The following is a 17,884-nucleotide window of genomic DNA, read 5'->3' as shown; positions in this document are numbered from 1 at the left end:
CGAAACAATATCTTTGTGAGTTAGCTGGTGTAGCGGGGCCGAGTGTTCACTAAAATCTGGAATGAATTTGCCCAAGTAATTTACCATGCCAAGGAATCTCTGTCAAGAAGAACGACTGCACCTCTGTGGGCGTGTCGGATTGTTTGTCTGGCCAGCCTGTTTTGATGATGGAGGGGAGGGTTTGAATACGGGGAGAAGGCAGGCACGGGTTGTGGATTGGTGACGATCAGCCATGGTTACAATGAATGGCGGCGTGGGCTCGAAGGGCCGAATGGCCTCCTCTTGCACCTAGTTTATATGTTTCTATGTTTCTAAGATGCCACAATTTGCTCTGATAAGTTTATGGAATGAAATCCTCTGGGCAACGACGATCCAGTTAAAACTTTAATTCAGTTACTCTGCTTGGCAATCGTGCCTGTCAGGAGCTAGGGCTGATTTCCTTTGACAAAACTGTCCACAAGCTGCAAATTTCGTTGGACCCTGATATTTTCGACAACAACCTAGGCAAGTTGCCTGTGACCTACAAGATTATTACTGATCCCGATGTGACGCCCGTCATCCGAACCCCGCACCGATTATCATTTGCCATGACTGACAGGGTTCATTCTATGCTGAAGGACATGGACTCCATAGGCGTCATTGAAGCAGTCAGCGACCCCACTGCCTGGGTCTCGACCATGACTGCCACATTCAAGAAGGGAAATAACGAAATCCGTCTGTGTATCAACCCGAAAGACCTGAACACTGCCATTAAGCGCCCACACCATCCCATGAAGGCTGTCGAGGATGTGGCGGCAAAGGTCGGAATGGCCACCCTCTTTTCTGTCCTCGATACAAAGAACTATTTCTGGCAGATGCCACTGGACAAGAAGTCATCAAGCCTCACTACATTTGCCAGCCCATTCGGCAGATATAAGTTCCTGAGAATGCCATTCGGAATCAACTCCGCCAGTGAAGTCTTCCAGAGGCAATTATTCGAGGGCCTACCTTGTGCTATCATTGTTTGCCATACACGATATCGTCGTGTATGGCAAACACGCAGCGGAACACGATCACAATCTCAGGCTCATCTTGGAGCGCGCCCACAAGATCAACCTCAAGTTCAATCCTAACAAGTGTAAGTTCCGGGTTCCAGCGGTTTCCTACGTCGGCCACATCTTTACTTCTGATGGCCTTAAACCCGATTCGAAGAAAGCTGCTGCCATCACAGAGATGATTAGATTAGATTAGAATAGATTCGATTCCTTTATTGTCATTCAGACCTTTCGGTCTGAACGAAGTTTCGTTGCCTGCAGTCATACACAATAATAATAAATAACAAAACATACAATACACACAAATTAACATCCACCACAGTGAGTTCACCAAGCACCTCCTCACTGTGATGGAGGCAAAAGTCTTAGTATCTGTCACTTCCCTCCTTGTTCTCCCTCTGCGCTGAGGCGATCCAGGCCGAAGATGCCGCCCTCCAGTCCAGCGGACCTCCGAAGTGATGTCACCGCTGCCGAAAGCCGGAACGCCGTCTCCGCTCCGAGTCGGGCCGCTGCCGAAAGCTGGAAATCCGCCTCAGCGAGTTGGGCCACCGCTGCCTCAGCTCGGAGTCCCACAGCCTCAGCTCCAAGTCCCACAGCCTCAGCTCCGAGTCCCGCTACCTGAGTTCCGAGTCCCGCTGCCTCAGCTCCGAGTCCCGCCGCCGCCTCAGCCCCGAGGTCGGCCAGCCTCGCGTTGTAAGTCCTGGCTGGCTCTGCCTCCGGAGCCTCGAGGTCGGTCGCAGTTGGAGACCGCCAGCTCCGCCATTAGGCCTCAGCGCAGACGGAGGCAGAGAAGGGGGATACGACAAGAAAAAGTCGAATTCCCCCGAAGGAAGATAACACGTTTCACCTCCCACCCAAATCACAACCCAATCAACCAAAACAAGACAAAAAAAACAACAACAAAAAGTAAAAACAGATGGACTGCAGGCGAGCCGCAGCTGTTCAACAGCGCTGCCATTTCCGGATGCCTGCCCCCACAGACGTAAAAGGCCTGCAACGTTTTCTGGGCATGGTAAACTATCTCGGAAAGTTCATAACGAACCTCAGCGAAATAAGCTCCACACTGCGGCAGCTGACCGAAAAGGACACTGCATGGTCATGGTTCCCGCAACATCAGACCGCCTTTGATGTCTTAAAATCCAAACTGACCAGTGCACCGACCCTGACTTTCATCGACCTGAAACGGTCGGTGACGATCACCTACGATGTCTGGAAATTTGGGCTCAGCGTAGCCTGCTTGCAATCATCTGCTGACGGCACCCTACTACCTGTCGCATATGCCTCTCACACCTTGACCGACACAGAGCAGCACTACGCGCAAATCGAAAAGGAACTGCTGGCTGTCGTTTTTGCCTTCACCAAATTCCACGACTGCGTCCTTTGCAACACATTCACGGTCGAGACGGACCACCGACCGTTGGTGCCAATCCTAAACCGCCAGCTCGCTTGCCGTGCATGGTGCTGCAGCTGCAGCGGTATGACTTCACCATTACCTACAAAAAGGGTAAGCCCACGCATGTCGCTGGCACTCTCTCTTTTGCACCTCGGGCATCTTGCGAACAACACCCCCATGAACCGGAAGATTTCACGGTCCTTGGTGTCTACCTCGTCCCCAGTAATTTACTGCGTACTCTTGCCGCGCACACTGCCACTGACGACACGCTTCAAACCCTCTGCTCCATCATCAAAACAGGCTGGCCGGACAAACAGTCCGACACGCCTACAGAGGTGCAGCCGTTCTTCCTGGGACGTGTTGAACTGGTCCCAGGCAGAATGGTGTTGTGGTTAAGGGTCACAAGGTGGTGATGCCCTCATCGCTACGAGATGAATACTTCAAAGAGGCACACAGCGGTCACCCAGGTGCCGACTCCACTCTGACACGCGCTCGTGGTCTGTTCTACTGGCCCGGGATGGCCGAGTACATTCGGGACCGCACAGCCTCCTGCCCCACTTGCAACAACCTTGCGCCTCATCAGCAACGGCAACTCCTTATGCAACACCTTCCACCAGCACTGCCCTGGACGTCGCTGGCGGCAGACATTTTCGAATGGTGGGAAAGCACTACCTCGTTCTGGTCGATTCCTTTTCTAACTTGTTTCAACTTGACGAACTGACCTCCCCCACGTCTGAGATGGTCATCAAGAAGCTGAAGAGACACTTATCCGCCTATGTTGTGCATGTTTGCCTGAGAACCGGCAACGGTCGGCAGTTCACCAGCCCCATGTTCAAGCTTTTCGCAGACCGATGGAACTCCCAGCACGTCACGAGCAGTCCCGAGTATCCACAGAGTAATTGACTCGTTGAACGCGCTGAAGGAGAGCGCATTTCAAAGTAGGATGTCTACCTCGATCTCATGAATCCCAGAAACATTGCCAGAGACGGTACATTGGGATCGCCGGCACAGCGCCTGATGTCAAGATTGACGAGATCTCCGGTCCCCACCGCACAACCGCAGCTGGTTCCTCGCGCGTTGACGCCTGCCACTGTCCAGAAACGTCTCCAAGAGAAGCATTACATCCAGAAACGGTCATACGACAATTCCAGCAGACCACTCGAGCCTCTACAGCCGGGCCGAGATCCGTGACGCAGGAGTGCTAACACAACTACAGAACCTAATGCCAAATATAGCAGCGGGCCCAGATCAGTTCCCACCATGGTTTCTAAAGATGTTCGCATCGAAAATAGCACCCATACTCACAGATTCATTCCAGTCCCCAATTGATTGTGGGTCACTACCACGACAGTGGAAGGAATCAAACATCTGTGTAATATTTAAGAAGGGCAATAAGGCTGCGCCTGAGAATCACAGACCAGTTTCACTGACCAGTGTTACATGTAAGATCACATCATACACTCTCACATCGTGGACCATTTCGAAAAGAATGGGATACTGGTGGACTCACAACATGTCTTCAGAGCAAACCGTTCAACGGAAATACAACTTATTGTCACTATTGATGGCATCACGAGCATTAGATAAGGGGAACTATATACATATGGCAATCCTGGACTTTTCGAAAGCATTTGATACAGTTTCTCATGAAAGGCTCCTAGGAAAACTGGATTGCTATGGTATCAGAAATAGTCTACATAACCGGATTAGTGACTTTCTTACAAACCGGACGCAGAGGGTGGCCTGTGAAAGAACCATTTCTTTAGAAGAACAAGTAGTGTCAGGAGTACCGCAAAGCGCGGTCCTCGGACCACTGTTGTTCCTGACGTACATTAATGATCTAACTGAACACATACATTGTAAAACAAGACTCTTTGCAGATGTGTGTCTTGTATATACACCTGTCACTGATGTAGAGGGTATGAACTACTTACAAAAATACCTTAAGTCCGCGGAATTATGGCAACACACATGGAAGATGGGCTTCAACCCAAACAAATTCTCAAAAATGATAATTTCAGACACGAAGAAACCACCGACTCGAGACTACGTCTTCTGTGGACAAATATTTCATCATACAACCATACCCCGGAGTTCATCTTGATATTAAGCTTTCGTGGGGGGAACACGTGGACAAACGGTAACTAAAGCGAATCGGACACTAGGATTCAGACGAAACCTCTGGTTCTGCCCAAAGAAAGTGAAAACCACAGCATATACAACATTAGTTAGCTACTTACTGGAATACACCTGGAACCCATACAAACTGGTCATATCAACAAACTAGAAGGGGTACAGAGGAAAGCAGCACGCCTTAGCATCGAGAACTACAATAGTAGTAGCAGTGTCACCCAGATGCTGTCTGACCTGGAGTGGGAAACGCTGGAAACAAGAAGGGCAAGGAACAGACTAGCCACGTTGTACACGATTCAAATGGTATCGTGGCCATAACTGCAGATAGATACATAACATAGTGAACAAAAAGAAGAAGAAAGAGACATTATATGAAAATAAAAACCCCATTCACCAGGACAGATATTTATAAAAACTCATTATTTGTAACAACCTTAAGGGAATTGAATAAACAATATAGTTAATTCAACTTCACTAGACAGTTTTAGGGGGAACTAACAACAAGTTAGTATGCACACCACATCCAAGATGGCGATGTGCAGAGTACTGCCCCGCCGACTACAAATTCAGAAGGTTCAGAAGGAGACTTAGATTTAGCTCTTTGGACTGAAGCAGTGGTCTCCAAACAATGGCCCGCCGCGCGATTTTAAACGCCCCACAGCAAGCTCTTAAAACGTCCCATGCAGCCGGGCTATTTAGCGGGTTCTGTGATAGCGGATAAAACAGACCCCCCCCCCCCCCAGGGATCCAACAGCTCCGCGAGTAAATTTCCTGTTCTGACCCCACCCCACCCCGGGCCAGGCCATCGCCGACCTGCGTCGGGACGATGGCCTCGGCCCTCGGCCTCTCCCTCCCGGGGGGGGGGGGGGGGGGGGGGGGGGGGGGGGGAGGGCGATTGTTTCAGTCGCCGGACGCGGTTAACGCGTTAAAGTTAACGGATCGACAGACAGCTCTAATTCCAGTTGGTCTTTATTTAACTCTTCCCACATTTACATTCCCAATGATTTTATTTCCGCACTCACTCACTCACTGGGGTTTTTACGACGCGGAATTTGGGGATTAAATGGGAACCGTTCGCTCAGCGTCGACCACCGGGTTTCTGCCCCACAGCCCCTGCTTCTAACGGTCCCGGTACCTGACTCTTTAACACACCCGGTGCGGAACAGGTACTTTGGATCTGTCTTCACAAATGAGGACACAAACAATCTTCCTGTTATAGTAGGCACCAGAGGATCTGGGGTGACAGGGGAACTGAAGGAAGTCCACATTAGGCAGGAAATGGTGTTGGATAGACAAATGGGACTGAAGGCTGATAAAGCCTGATGGTCTGCATCCCAGGGCCCCGATTAGGAAAAGGGGAGATGCAACGAGACCTGGGTGTCATGGTACACCAGTCATTGAAAGTACGCATGCAGGTGCAGCAGGCAGTGAATAAGGCGAATGGGATAGAGGGAGTACAGAGAAGATTGACCAGAATGATTCCTGGGATGTCAGGACTTTCATATGAAGACTCGGCTTGTACTCGCTAGAATTTAGATGATTGAGGGGGATCTTATAGAAACTTACAAAATTCTTAAGATGTTGGACAGGCTAAATACAGGCCGATTGTTCGCGATATTGGGGAAGTCCAGAACAAGGGGTCACAGTTTAAGGATAAGGGGTGAATCTTTTGGGACCGAGATGAGAAAAACATTTTTCACACAGAGAGTGGTGAATCTCTGGAATTCTCTGCCACAGAAGGTAGTTGAGGCCAGTTCATTGGCTATATTTAAGATGGAATTAGATGTGGCCCTTGTGACTAAAGGTAACATGGGGTATGGAGAGAAGGCAGGTACAGGATGCTGAGTTGGATGATCATCCATGGTCATATTGAATGGCGGCGCAGGCCGGAATGGCCGAATGGCCTACTCCTGCACATATTTTCTGTTTCTATGTTTCTATGTACTTAAGGAAGTGGCTCTATAAATCGTGGATGCATTGGTGATAATTTTCCAATGATCTGTAGACACATATCAGTTCCTGTGGATTGGAGGATAGCTAATGTTATCCCACTTTTTAAGAAAGGCGGGAGAGAAAAAAACGGGGAATTATAGACCAGTTAGCCTCACATCGGTGGTGGGGAAGATGCTGGAGTCAATGACGAAATATGAGATAGCCGCATATTTGGATAGCTGTAACAGGATCGGTCAGAGTCAGCATGGATTTACGAACGGGAATTCATACTTAATTAATCGTCTGGAATTTGTTGATGATGTAACTACGAAAATGGACACGGGAGAGACAGTGGATGTAGTGTACCTGGACTTTCAGAAAGCATTTCATAAGGTCCACATAGGAGACAAGTGTGCAAAATTAGGGCACATATATTGGGGTAGAGTGCTGACATGGATAGAGAAGTGGTTGGCAGACAGGAAACAAAGAAGGGATTAACGTGTCCCTTTCAGAATAGTAGGCAGTGACTAATGGGGTACCGCAAGGCTCGGTGCTGGGACCGTAGCTACTTTGCAATATACATCAATGATTTGGATGACGGGATTCAAGGTAACATTAGCAAATTTACTGATGACTCAAAGCTGGGTGGCAGTGTGAACTGTGAGGAGGATGTTATGAGAATGCAGGGTGGATAGATTGAGGGAGTGGGCAGATGCATGGCAGACGAAGTTTAATGCAGATAAATGTGAGGTTATCCACTTTGGTTGAAAAAACAGGAAGGCAGATTACTGTCTAAATTATGTCAAGTTGAGAAAAGGGGAAGTACAACGGGATCTGCGGGGTCCTTGTTCATCAGTCTAAAAAAGTAAGCATGGAGGTGCAGCAGGCAGTGAAGACAACGAATGGCATGTTGGCATTAATAACGAGAGGAATCAAATATAGGAACAAAGATGTCCTTCTGCAGTTGTACAGATCCCTAGTGAGACCACACTTGGAGTATTGCGTGCAGTTTTGATCCCCTAATTTGAGGAAGGACATTGTTGCTATTGAGGGAGTGCAGCTTAGGTTTACAAGGTTAATTCCCGGGATGGCGGGACTGTCGTATGCTGAGAGAATGGAGCAGCTGGGCGTGTATACTCTGGAGTTTAAAAGGATGAGAGGTTATCTCATTGGGACATTTAAGATTGTTAAGGGCTTGGACACGCTAGAGGCATTAAACATGTTCCCGATGTAGGGGGAGTCCCGAACCAAGGGCCACAGTTTAAGAATAATGAGTAAGCCACTTAGAACGGAGACGAGGAAACGCTTTATCTGACAGAGAGTGGGGAGTCTGTGGAATGCTCTGCCTAAGGGTGGAGGCATGTTCTTTGGAAGCTTTCAAGAGAGAGCTAGATAGGGCTCTTAAAAATAGCCTAATCGGGGGATATGGGGAGAAGTCAGGAACGGGGTACTGATTGGGGATAATCAACCAAGATCACATTGAATGGCAGTGCTGGCTCGAAGGTCCAAATGGCCTACACATGCCCATATTTTCTATTGTGTTTTCGAACTGGAGCACATTCTCAGCCAATGTTTTCCATCCCACGTCCCGAAGAAAGGATACAGTTTTCCCGTGAATTTATTCCCAGTGAGGGTGTGGAGATGGGATTTGGTGTCCGCGTCGTAAAATGAAACTCTCCCAGACACGTAACTGAAATAAACTCCCACCCTCACGGGGATGGAACGAGCGTGGAGAGGGGATGGAGGGGAGGTGAGGGCAACAAACTTGTCATCCCACCGCCCGATGCTCCAGACTCCAGTCTCAGGTGTCAGTGTGACCTCCCCCTTCCTCTCCACAGACTCAGCGGCGACTCCCAGACTCCAGCGCCGACTCCCCGCAACCTCCACCGCCCACGAATGTCTCCCCGATGTGAATCCCTCCAATCCCAGCAAACACGGACTGTGTGTAAACCTCTTCCCGGTGTCAGGGAGACTCATATTGGTCCCGGTACATCTCACCCTCTTCCGATCCGCAGATACTTCGAGCACAGGACCCGCTGTTTCCACATCCAGGGTGACGGAGACTGGGGAGAGAAGCAGAGAATTAGAGAGTCTCCGGCGGTCGGGGAAGACTCGGGCAGCGCGGCCCAGGGACCGGGGAGACTCGGGCAGCGCGGCCCAGGGACCGGGGAGAGGCCGCTCGGCCTCAGGGACAGGCGGACGGCCAACTGAAAACCTGACCGAGGATTGCGAGATTGTGGTGGGGATGGAGGAATGAAGTGGGCCATTCAGAGATGGCGGCATGTCGGAGAAGAGGATATTGAGGTGAGTGGGAATTTGAGGTTGTTAAAGAGGAGGTAGAGGTGTGGGGTGGAGTGAAGTCGGCATGATACGGAGCTGCGGGGTACCGAGGAGACATGAGTGTGGGCCTCGTCTATGATGGGAGAGGGGAACCCCCGTTCCCTAAAGAATGAGGACATATCGGATTCCCTGGTATGGAACACCTCATCTTGGGGCAGATGCGGCGTGGACGGAGGAATTGGGAGTGGAGTCTTTACAGGAAGCAGGGTGTGGAGAAGTGTAGTCGAGATAGTTGTGGGAGTAAGTGGGTTTGTAATAGATGTCTATCGATAGTCTATTTCCTGTGATGGATACAGTGAGATCAAGAAAGGGGAGGGAGGTGTCGGTGATGTTCCAAGTAAATTTGATTGCAGGATATAAATTGGTGATGAAGTTGATGCAGTCCATGAGTTCTACATGGCTGCAGGAGGTAGCACCGATGCAGTCATCAATGTAATGGAGATCGAGTTCGGGGATAGGGCCTTGGACTTGGAGGAAGTGTGAGGATTCGAAGGAGAAGTTATTAAGAGTGAGAACCAGCTCCACTAGGCGGAGTAGTGTTAGCAGAGGGAAATTGGATGGTTCTGCGGTCGAGGAAGAAACGATGGACTTTAATGCCTTCCTGGTGGGGGATTGACGTGTAGAGTGAATGAACGTCCATGGTAAAGATGAGGGGGTGGGGGCTCTGAAAGCAGAAGTCATTAAAGGGACGAAGGCATGTGAGGTATATTGGACATAGGTCGGTACGGATTGGACCAGGGGGATAGGATGGAGTCAATGTACGTGGAAAATATTTCATTGGGACACGGCAGTTGTGTTTATGGATTTTGTGGGGAATTTCAAACTGGGCTGTGCGAGGCTTGGAAATTATAAAGTGTTACGTGTCAGGTGTAAGGCTTAAATATGTCAGAAACAAGAATAATGGAAAAGGTATAAGCTATACCTTGCTTGATGCAATCAGATATTTCTTTGAATGTCGTGTGGAACGAAACAGGGCAATGAAACTTTTCAATCGGCAAGGCTCCATCTACCACTGCCATTGGTTTGGCTTCATCACGAACCCTGGAAATATTGAACAGCTGGTTATAAACTGAGCATTAGAAATGTTTTCAGTTGTTGCACAAAAGCTTACACTATTTCCATCAGGACAATGTCCTACCTTTGCTTGCGACCAGCTTCCTCCTAAAATAAATAAAACACAAATCTCAATTGATTGAGATGAACCGTCCTCATCCCGACATCGGTAATTTCATCACATTTCTACAACCCTCTGATAATTCCCATTTCCCAACTCTTATCTCCACTGTCATGCAGACAGATAGCAATTATTGCCGCCGAGATGTAGAACGATGGGGGAAAGCATAAGGAATGTTCTTGAGAATGACGCCATAACCGAGAGGATGGAACTTAATGAAAAGACTGGGCAGGTCATGGGATTTCATCTGGAGAAGATGTCAGGAATGATGAGACAGAATTTAATATTATCGATGGAATTAAATGGGTGGGGATGAAATAACATCTCAAATCGAATGGCCTGTCTATGATGGAGAATGGGATGTCATTCTATGGTGAAACAAGGTGGACAAAACAAACAGAGCAAATACCCTCAAGGTGACCACCCACTGCTGATGGGAACCGGATATAGATGATCAATCTGATGTGCGCGCCACGTTCTAGATCACAAGGTTAATCCCCACAATGTGGTAATGGCTGATCTAGCCCAGGTCTGAATTCCTCATCTTTGCCCCATTCCCTTCGATTACAATCCCCAACTTTTCCAAAATGTATCCTCCTCTGGTATAAATACGTCTAACATGTTAAACCTCTCAGAGTCTGTTACTTGGAGATTCCCAGATATTCACTGGGATATTCTCTGTCCATTCCGTGGTCCTTGGGATCAAATATAGGATCAGCTGTCATTGCTCTAAACGCTATGGAATGCAATGACCTCCCTACATTCAAGCAATGCAGTCTTGGGATCCCATAGATTATACGAGCGGCCAATTCGTTTGGGAACAACAACTGTTGAAACAGATTAACCATTTACCTAGTTCTGAATTACTGATAATTGCAACATATATTTCTGAAATATCATCCACAATTTTGTGAGTGCACTTTACCAAACTGTGGTGTAACCCCTCACCTTCAGAAACACCACACTGTCTTTTTGATTCATCTGTTGCTGCAAGTTTAAGAGTTTCTCCTGAGTATATTATAAATTCTCTTGAATATCTCCAAGATTTTTCTCCATTGAATTTAGAGTCCTCTTCTCTTCCTCTCGGATATCTCCCAGTGCGCGCTGCTCTTTCTCCATGAGAATCTTGTGCTGTTCAGCAAACTGGGATGTGATCTTGGACTGAAGGCTCTGTGACTGTTCCTGTGAAATGAAAGGTGACGATCAATATATAATGTCACTGACTGTGTTTCATCACGACTTTGACCGTGACATTTGCCCCGTACAGTTTTTATTTGCTTTGGTAATTCAATAGCTTCTCTGAATGCTTCTGAAATGTTGTGAGGGTAATCTTATAACCCATCAATCCTCTACCCCCAATACAATACCTGCCTCCTATTCCTTTTCACCTGCCCATTAATTTCCATTTATCCACCAACCACCCACTTTCGCAGGGATAATTTACAGTCACCAATTGAATCAGGGGGTGTCGCAATGTTCAGTGCGGGACCCCAGTAATTTACAATATTATTTTTGACGAGAGAATGTAATGTAACATCTCCAAGGTTGCGGATGACACAAAGCTGGGCGGCAGTGTGAGCTGCGATGAGGATGTTATGGGGCTGCAGGTTGACTTGCATAGGTTGTGTGAGTGGGCAGATGCATGTGAGGTTATCCACTTTGGTGGCAAGAACAGGAAGGTAGACTATTATCTCAATGATGGCCGGTTAGGAAAAGGGGAGATGCAACGAGACCTGGGTGGTATGGTACAACAACCATTGAAAGTAGGCATGCAGGTGCACCAGGCAGTGAAAAAAGCGAACGGTACGTTGGCATTCATAGCAAAAGGATTTGAGTATAAGAGCAGGGAGGTTCTACTGCAGTTGTACAGGGGCTTGGTGAGACCGCACCTGGGGTATGGCGTACAGGTTTGGTCTCCTAATCTGAGGAAAGACATTCTTGCCGTAGAGGGAGTACAGAGAAGGTTCACCAGACTGATTCTTGGGATGGCAGGACTTTCATACAAAGAAAGACTGGATAGACTTGTATTGTACTCGCTAGAATTTAGACGATTGAGGGGGGATCTTATAGAAACTTACAACATTCTTAAGGGGTTGGACAGGCTAGATACAGGAAACTTGTTCCCGATGTCGGGGAAGTCCAGAACATGGGGTCACACACACAGTTTAAGGATAAGGGGGACGTCTTTTAGGACTGAGATGTGAAAAACATTTTTCACACAACGAGTGGTGAATCTGTGGAATTTTGTGCCACAGAAGGTTGTTGAGGCCAGTTCACTCGTTATATTTAAGAATGAGTTAGGTGTGGCCCTTGCGGCAAAAGGGATCAGGGGATATGGAGAGAAGGCACGTACAGGATACTGAGTTGGATGATCAGCCATGATCATATTGAATGGCAGTGCAGGCTCGAAGGGCCTAATGGTCTATTCCTGCCCTTAGTTTCTATGTTTCTATGTTTCTAACTCTACCGCTGCACCACCGTGACCGTCCTAGCAGGCCAAAGAGCAAGAGAGTCCTACTGCAATTGTACGGCGCCCTAGTGAGACCACACCTGAAGTATTGTGTGCAGTTTTGTTCTCCTAATTTGAGGAAGGATATTCTTGCTATTGAGGGTATTCAGCGTAGGTTCATCAGGTTAATTACCAGTACCATGTTGGTACTGACGTGATGATAATATTTCATATTTAAGCTATATTTAAGAGGGAGTTAGATGTGGCCCTTGTGGCTAAGGGGATCAGGGGGTATGGAGAGAGGCAGGTACGGGATACTGAGTTGGATGATCAGCCATGATCATATTGAATGGCGGTGCAGGCTCGAAGGGCCGAATGGCCTACTCCAGCATCTAATTTCTATGTTTCTATGTTTCTATGATAGAATGCGTCGACTGGGCTTGTATTCATTGGATTTAGAAGGATGAGAGGTGATCTTAGAAATACAGTGGCTTGCAAAAGTATTCATACCCCTTGAACCTTTCCACATTTTGTCACAAACGTAAATTTATTTTATTGGGATTTAATGTGATAGACCAACACAAAGTGGCGCATAATTGTGAAGTGGAAGGGAAATGATACATGGTTTTCAAATGTTTTTTACAAATGAAAAACTGAAAAGTGTGGCGTGCAAAAGTATTCAGACCCCTTTACTCTGACACTCCTAAATAAAATCCAGTGCAACCAATTGCCTTCAGAAGTCACCTAATTAGTAAATAGAGTCCACCTGTGTGTAATCTAATCTCAGTATAAATACAGCTGTTCTGTGAAGGCCTCAGAGGTTTGTTAGAGAGCATCAGTGAACAAACAGCATCATAAAGCCCAATGAACACACCAGACAGGTCAGGGATAAAGTTGTGGAGAAGTTTAAAGCAGGGTTAGGTTATGAAAAAATATCCCAAACTTTGAACATCTCATGGAGCACTGTTCAATCCATCATCCGAAAATGGAAAGAGTATGGCACAACTGCAAACCTACCAAGCCGTCCACCTAAACTGACAGGCCGGGCAAGGAGATCATTGATCAGAGAAGCAGCCAAGAGGCCCATGGTAACTCTGGAGGAGCTGCAGAGATCCACAGCTCAGGTGGGGGAATCTGTCCACAGGACAACTATTAGTCATGCACTCCACAAATCGGGCCTTTATGGAAGAGTGGCAAGAAGAAAGCCATTGTTGAAAAAAAAGTCACAAGAAGTCCCGTTTGCAGTTTGCCACAAGCCATGTGGGGGACACAGCAAACATGTGGAGGAAGGTGCTCTGGTCAGATGAAACCAGAATTGAAGTTTTTGGCCTAAATACAAAACGCTATGTGTGGCGGAAAACTAACTGCACATAACCCTGAACACACCATCCCCACTGTGAAACATGGTGGTGGCAGCATCATGCTGTGGAGATGCTTTTCTTCAGCAGGGACAGGGGAGCTGATCAGAGTTGATGGGAAGATGGATGGATCCAAATACAGGGCAATCTTGGAAGAAAATCTATTAGAGTCTGCAAAAGACTTGAGACTGGGGCGGAGGTTTACATTCCAGCTGGACAATGACCCTAAACATACAGCCAGAGCTACAATGGAATGGTTTAGATCAAAGCATATTCACGTGTTAGAATGGCCCAGTCAGTCCAGACCTAAATCCAATTGAGAATCTCTGGCAAGTCTTGAAAATTGCTTTCACAGACGCTCTCCATCCAATCTGACTGAGCTTGAGCTATTTTGCAAAGAAGAATGGGCAAAAATGTCAGTCTCTAGATGTGCAAAGCAGGTAGAAACATACCCCAAAAGACTTGCAGCTGTAATTGCAGCGAAAGGTGGTTCTACAAAGTATTGACTCAGGGGGGCTGAATACTTTTGCACACCACACTTTTCAGTTTTTTATTTGTACAAAAATTTGAAAACCATGTATCATTTCCTTTCCACTTCACAATTATGCACCACTTTGTGTTGGTCTATCACAAAAATCCCAATAAAATACATTTACGTTTGTGGTTGTAACGTGACAAAATGTGGAAAAGTTCAAGGGGTATGAATACTTTTGCAAGCCACTGTATATAAAACATTCTTCAGGGATTAGACAAGCTAGATGCAGGAAAGATGTTGCCGATGTTGGGGGAATCGAGAAGCAGGGGGTCACAATTTAAGAATAAGTGGTAGGCCATTTAGGACTGAGATGAGGAAAAACTTGTTCAACCAGAGAGTTGTGAATCTGTGGATTATCTGCCACAGAAAGCAGTGGCGGTCAATTCTCCTGATGTTTTCAAGAGATAATTAGATTTAACTCTTAGGACTAATGGATATGGGGAAAAAGCATGAATGGGGTACTGATTTTGGATGATAAGCCATGATTATGTTGAATGGCGGTGCTGGCTCCAAGGGCAGAATGGCCTACTCCTGCACCTATTTTCTACGTTTCTAGGATCATTGAAACAGCATGTATTGGGGGCGTGGAAGGAATCCGACGCGTCACAGGGAGAAGGCGTGAACCATACGGGCAGCACCCGAGGTCAGGATCGAACCCGCTCACCAGAACCAGGAGACAGCAGCTCTACTTGTGTCACTGCGCTGCCCTATCATTACACGCATCACATCGATCAAATCTACGCACGTTCATGACATCGAAATTGGAAAGCCTCACCAGGACTCCAGCAATCTTCTGTTTCTGTTGCTGCTCCATTTGCTGGATTTCTGATTTCTTTTTTGTGAGTACTGGGCGGAAGATTTCAACTGATCCTGGGATTGTGTTTGAAAATCAGATAATTAAATTGTTGGACGATAAATAAGGAATTAAAATGATGTGATTACAATCAGTTTGCATTTACCTTGTATATTTGAACAGCTTCTTTAACCGGCATGAAGCGGTGATCTCTGTGTTCCCGCCCAGCTGCACAAACCACACAGATCAGCTTCTTGTCCGTTTCACAAAACAACTTCAGTTCTTCCTGATGTTCCTCGCACTGAAGTTTACTTTCTTTCTCTGTCCGATTCAGGCTCAGCGTTCGAGCTTTCTCAGACAGTCTCGCCAAGGCCCGATTCACCCTGAGGGTGCAGTCTGTAAACACCTCTCTACATTCCGGGCAGGAGTTTCTCCCCTCCCTGTCCCAACACTGTGTGATACAGGAGCGGCAGAAGTTGTGCCCACACTCCAGTGACACCGGATCGGTGAAGAAATCCAGGCAGATCGGACAAATTGCCTCCTCTGTCCAGCTCTCGAACCTAACTTTCGAAGCCATTTTATGTCCGCCACTTCCTGGTTCAAAAGTCATTCCCTTCGGCGCAACTGCTGAACCCCTGCAGTATCCCGAGTGTCTACAGCACACGCTGCCGTCTCGGGGAATGAATGAAGTACTCAATGTGAAGGTGTTGTGGCCGCTTCCAACTAATCTCACACGAGATAGGGGTCATTTAGATATTATTTATATTAGAATGACATGAAGCTGGGGGGCAGTGTTAGCTGTGAGGAGGATGCTAGGAGGCTGCAAGGTGACTTGCAAAGGCTGTGTGAGTGGGCAAATGCATGGCAGATGCAGAATAATGCGGATAAATGTGAGGTTACTCACTTTGGTGGCAAAAACAGGAAAGTAGACTATTATCTGAATGGTGGCCGATTAGGATAGGGGTAGATGCAACGAGACCTGGGTGTCATGGTACATCAGTCATTGAAAGCAGGCATGCAGGTGCAGCAGGCAGTGAAGAAAGCGAATGGTATGTTAGTATTCATAGCAAAAGGAAGTGAGTATAGGAGCAGGGAGGTTCTACTGCAGCTGTACAGGGTTTTGGTGAGACCACACCTTGAGTATTGCGTACAGTTTTGGTCTCCTAATCTGGGGAAATACATTCTTGCCATAGAGGGAGTACAGATAAGGTTCACCAGACTGATTCCTGGGATGTCAGGACTTTCATATGAAGAAAGACTGGACAGACTCGGCTTGTACTCGCTAGAATTTAGAAGATTGAGGAGGGTTCTTATAGAGACTTACAATATTTTTAAGAGGTTGGACAGGCTAGATGCAGGAAGATTGTTCCCGATGTTGGGGAAGTCCAGAACAAAGGGTCGCATTTTAAGGATAAGGGGGAAACCTTTAGGGACCGAGATGAGGAAAACATTTTTCACCTGGAGAGTGGTGAATCTCTGGAATTCTCTGCCACAGAAGGTAGTTGAGGCCAGTTTATTCGCTATATTTAAGTGGGAGTTAGATTTGGCCCGTGTGGCTAAAGGGATTAGGGGGTATGGAGAGAAGGCAGGTACAGGATATTGAGTTGGATGCTCAGCCATGATCATATTGAATGGCGATGCAGGCTCGAAGGGCCGAATGGCCTACTGTTGCATCTATTTTATATGTTTCTATGTTTCTATGTTAAACAGCCCTGAATAGGGCTTGCGGCCGTCGAAGGCAGAACAGATAGCTGGAAAGAGGGCAGGAATGATTTTCGTGGATGTTGCCAGGACTCGAGGTCACGAGCGAAAGGCCGAAGTGGGGCACGGTAGGACTTTATTCCTTGGAGCGGAGGGGGCTGCGGGGTAATCCGATAAAGGTGTATGCGATCATGACGGAATTAGATGGGGTGAATGCACAGAGTCTTTTTACACAGACTTTTTAGGGGAATCAAGTAACACAGGAATTATGTTTAAGTTGAGAGAGGAAACATTTACTAGATATCCGAGGGATAACTTTTCACATCGAAAGTGGTAGGTGTATGAAGCAAACGACTAGAGCAGGTGGATTAGGTCAGATATAACTGCATTGAAACGCAGTTTGGACAGGTTCGTGGATGGGAAAGGATAGGGGGACATGGGCCAAACGCGGGCTGGTAGGATGTGTGCTGATGGGGCATCTTGGTGGGCATGGGCAAGTTGGGCCGAAAGGCCTGTTTCCGTGCAGTGTGACTCTACGAGTCTGTGAGGAAGGGACAGTGCCGGCGCTATCAAGGCCTCGGGTGTAACTGACTTGCTCCTGTTGGGCAGTGGGACCCGCCGCCCTCACCTCCGTTCACAACCCGGGATCAGAATAGACACAGACCTCCCTGCGCCTTCATTCTAATCCCTGTCACTGCACCTGCCTCTCATACACCAGTCTTCAGCTCACACCTACCCTCGTCGACAATGGGTCCACCATGGCACCATTTGCCTTCTCCCCTCTCCAATCAGGGAAATGTGGTAGGTGTGAAAACGCAATCTCCCAGATTCAGAAGGTAGATACATATGCTGGAGAAACTCAGCGAGTGAGGCAGCATCAATGGAGCGAATGAATAGGTGACATTTCGGGTCGAGACCCATCTTCAGACAGTTTCTTCCCAGCGTTAATCCCCCTCAACCACCCCTCCCCCACCCCCCCCCCACCACCTCTCTCCCCGCGACATGGCCTCTCCCCGAATCTCTTTCGCACCGTCCTCCCTCG

The 17,884-nt window shown here is 47.6% G+C and overlaps 2 protein-coding genes across 2 annotated transcripts; both read right to left on the bottom strand.

The window, feature by feature from the left end:
• Positions 1-5,523: 5,523 nt before the first annotated feature.
• LOC129716023 (E3 ubiquitin-protein ligase TRIM39-like) lies at positions 5,524-11,564 on the bottom strand. Its single transcript, XM_055665897.1, has 4 exons — positions 10,955-11,564; positions 9,971-9,993; positions 9,755-9,873; positions 5,524-8,555 (listed from the first exon to the last, which is right to left on the bottom strand). Exons 1-4 carry the CDS (start codon positions 10,985-10,987, stop codon positions 8,026-8,028), a joined length of 705 nt encoding a protein of 234 aa, XP_055521872.1. The 5' UTR covers positions 10,988-11,564; the 3' UTR covers positions 5,524-8,025.
• Positions 11,565-15,170: 3,606 nt separating this feature from the next.
• LOC129716024 (E3 ubiquitin-protein ligase TRIM17-like) lies at positions 15,171-17,630 on the bottom strand. Its single transcript, XM_055665898.1, has one exon. It carries the CDS (start codon positions 15,749-15,751, stop codon positions 15,293-15,295), a length of 459 nt encoding a protein of 152 aa, XP_055521873.1. The 5' UTR covers positions 15,752-17,630; the 3' UTR covers positions 15,171-15,292.
• Between the last annotated feature and the right edge of the window lie 254 nt (positions 17,631-17,884).

Source organism: Leucoraja erinacea, unplaced genomic scaffold (assembly GCF_028641065.1).
Source record: "Leucoraja erinacea ecotype New England unplaced genomic scaffold, Leri_hhj_1 Leri_160S, whole genome shotgun sequence".
Taxonomy (NCBI): Eukaryota; Metazoa; Chordata; class Chondrichthyes; order Rajiformes; family Rajidae; genus Leucoraja; species Leucoraja erinaceus.
The sequence above is the reverse complement of the archived record's forward strand: the minus strand, read 5'-3'. Positions and strand labels throughout refer to the sequence as shown.

What these genes read in the sequence shown, in the direction of transcription:
- LOC129716024 (XM_055665898.1), bottom strand. Translation starts at nt 15,751, where the DNA reads ATGACTTTTGAACCAGGAAGTGGCGGACATAAAATGGCTTCGAAAGTT.
- LOC129716023 (XM_055665897.1), bottom strand. Translation starts at nt 10,987, where the DNA reads ATGAATCAAAAAGACAGTGTGGTGTTTCTGAAG. An exon ending in ACAGTGTGGTGTTTCTGAAG is followed by an intron (nt 9,994 to 10,954) that starts GTGAGGGGTTAC and finishes TATTTATTTTAG; the next exon opens with GAGGAAGCTGGTCGCAAGCA. An exon ending in ATCTGATTGCATCAAGCAAG is followed by an intron (nt 8,556 to 9,754) that starts GTATAGCTTATA and finishes TTCTCTCCCCAG; the next exon opens with TCTCCGTCACCCTGGATGTG.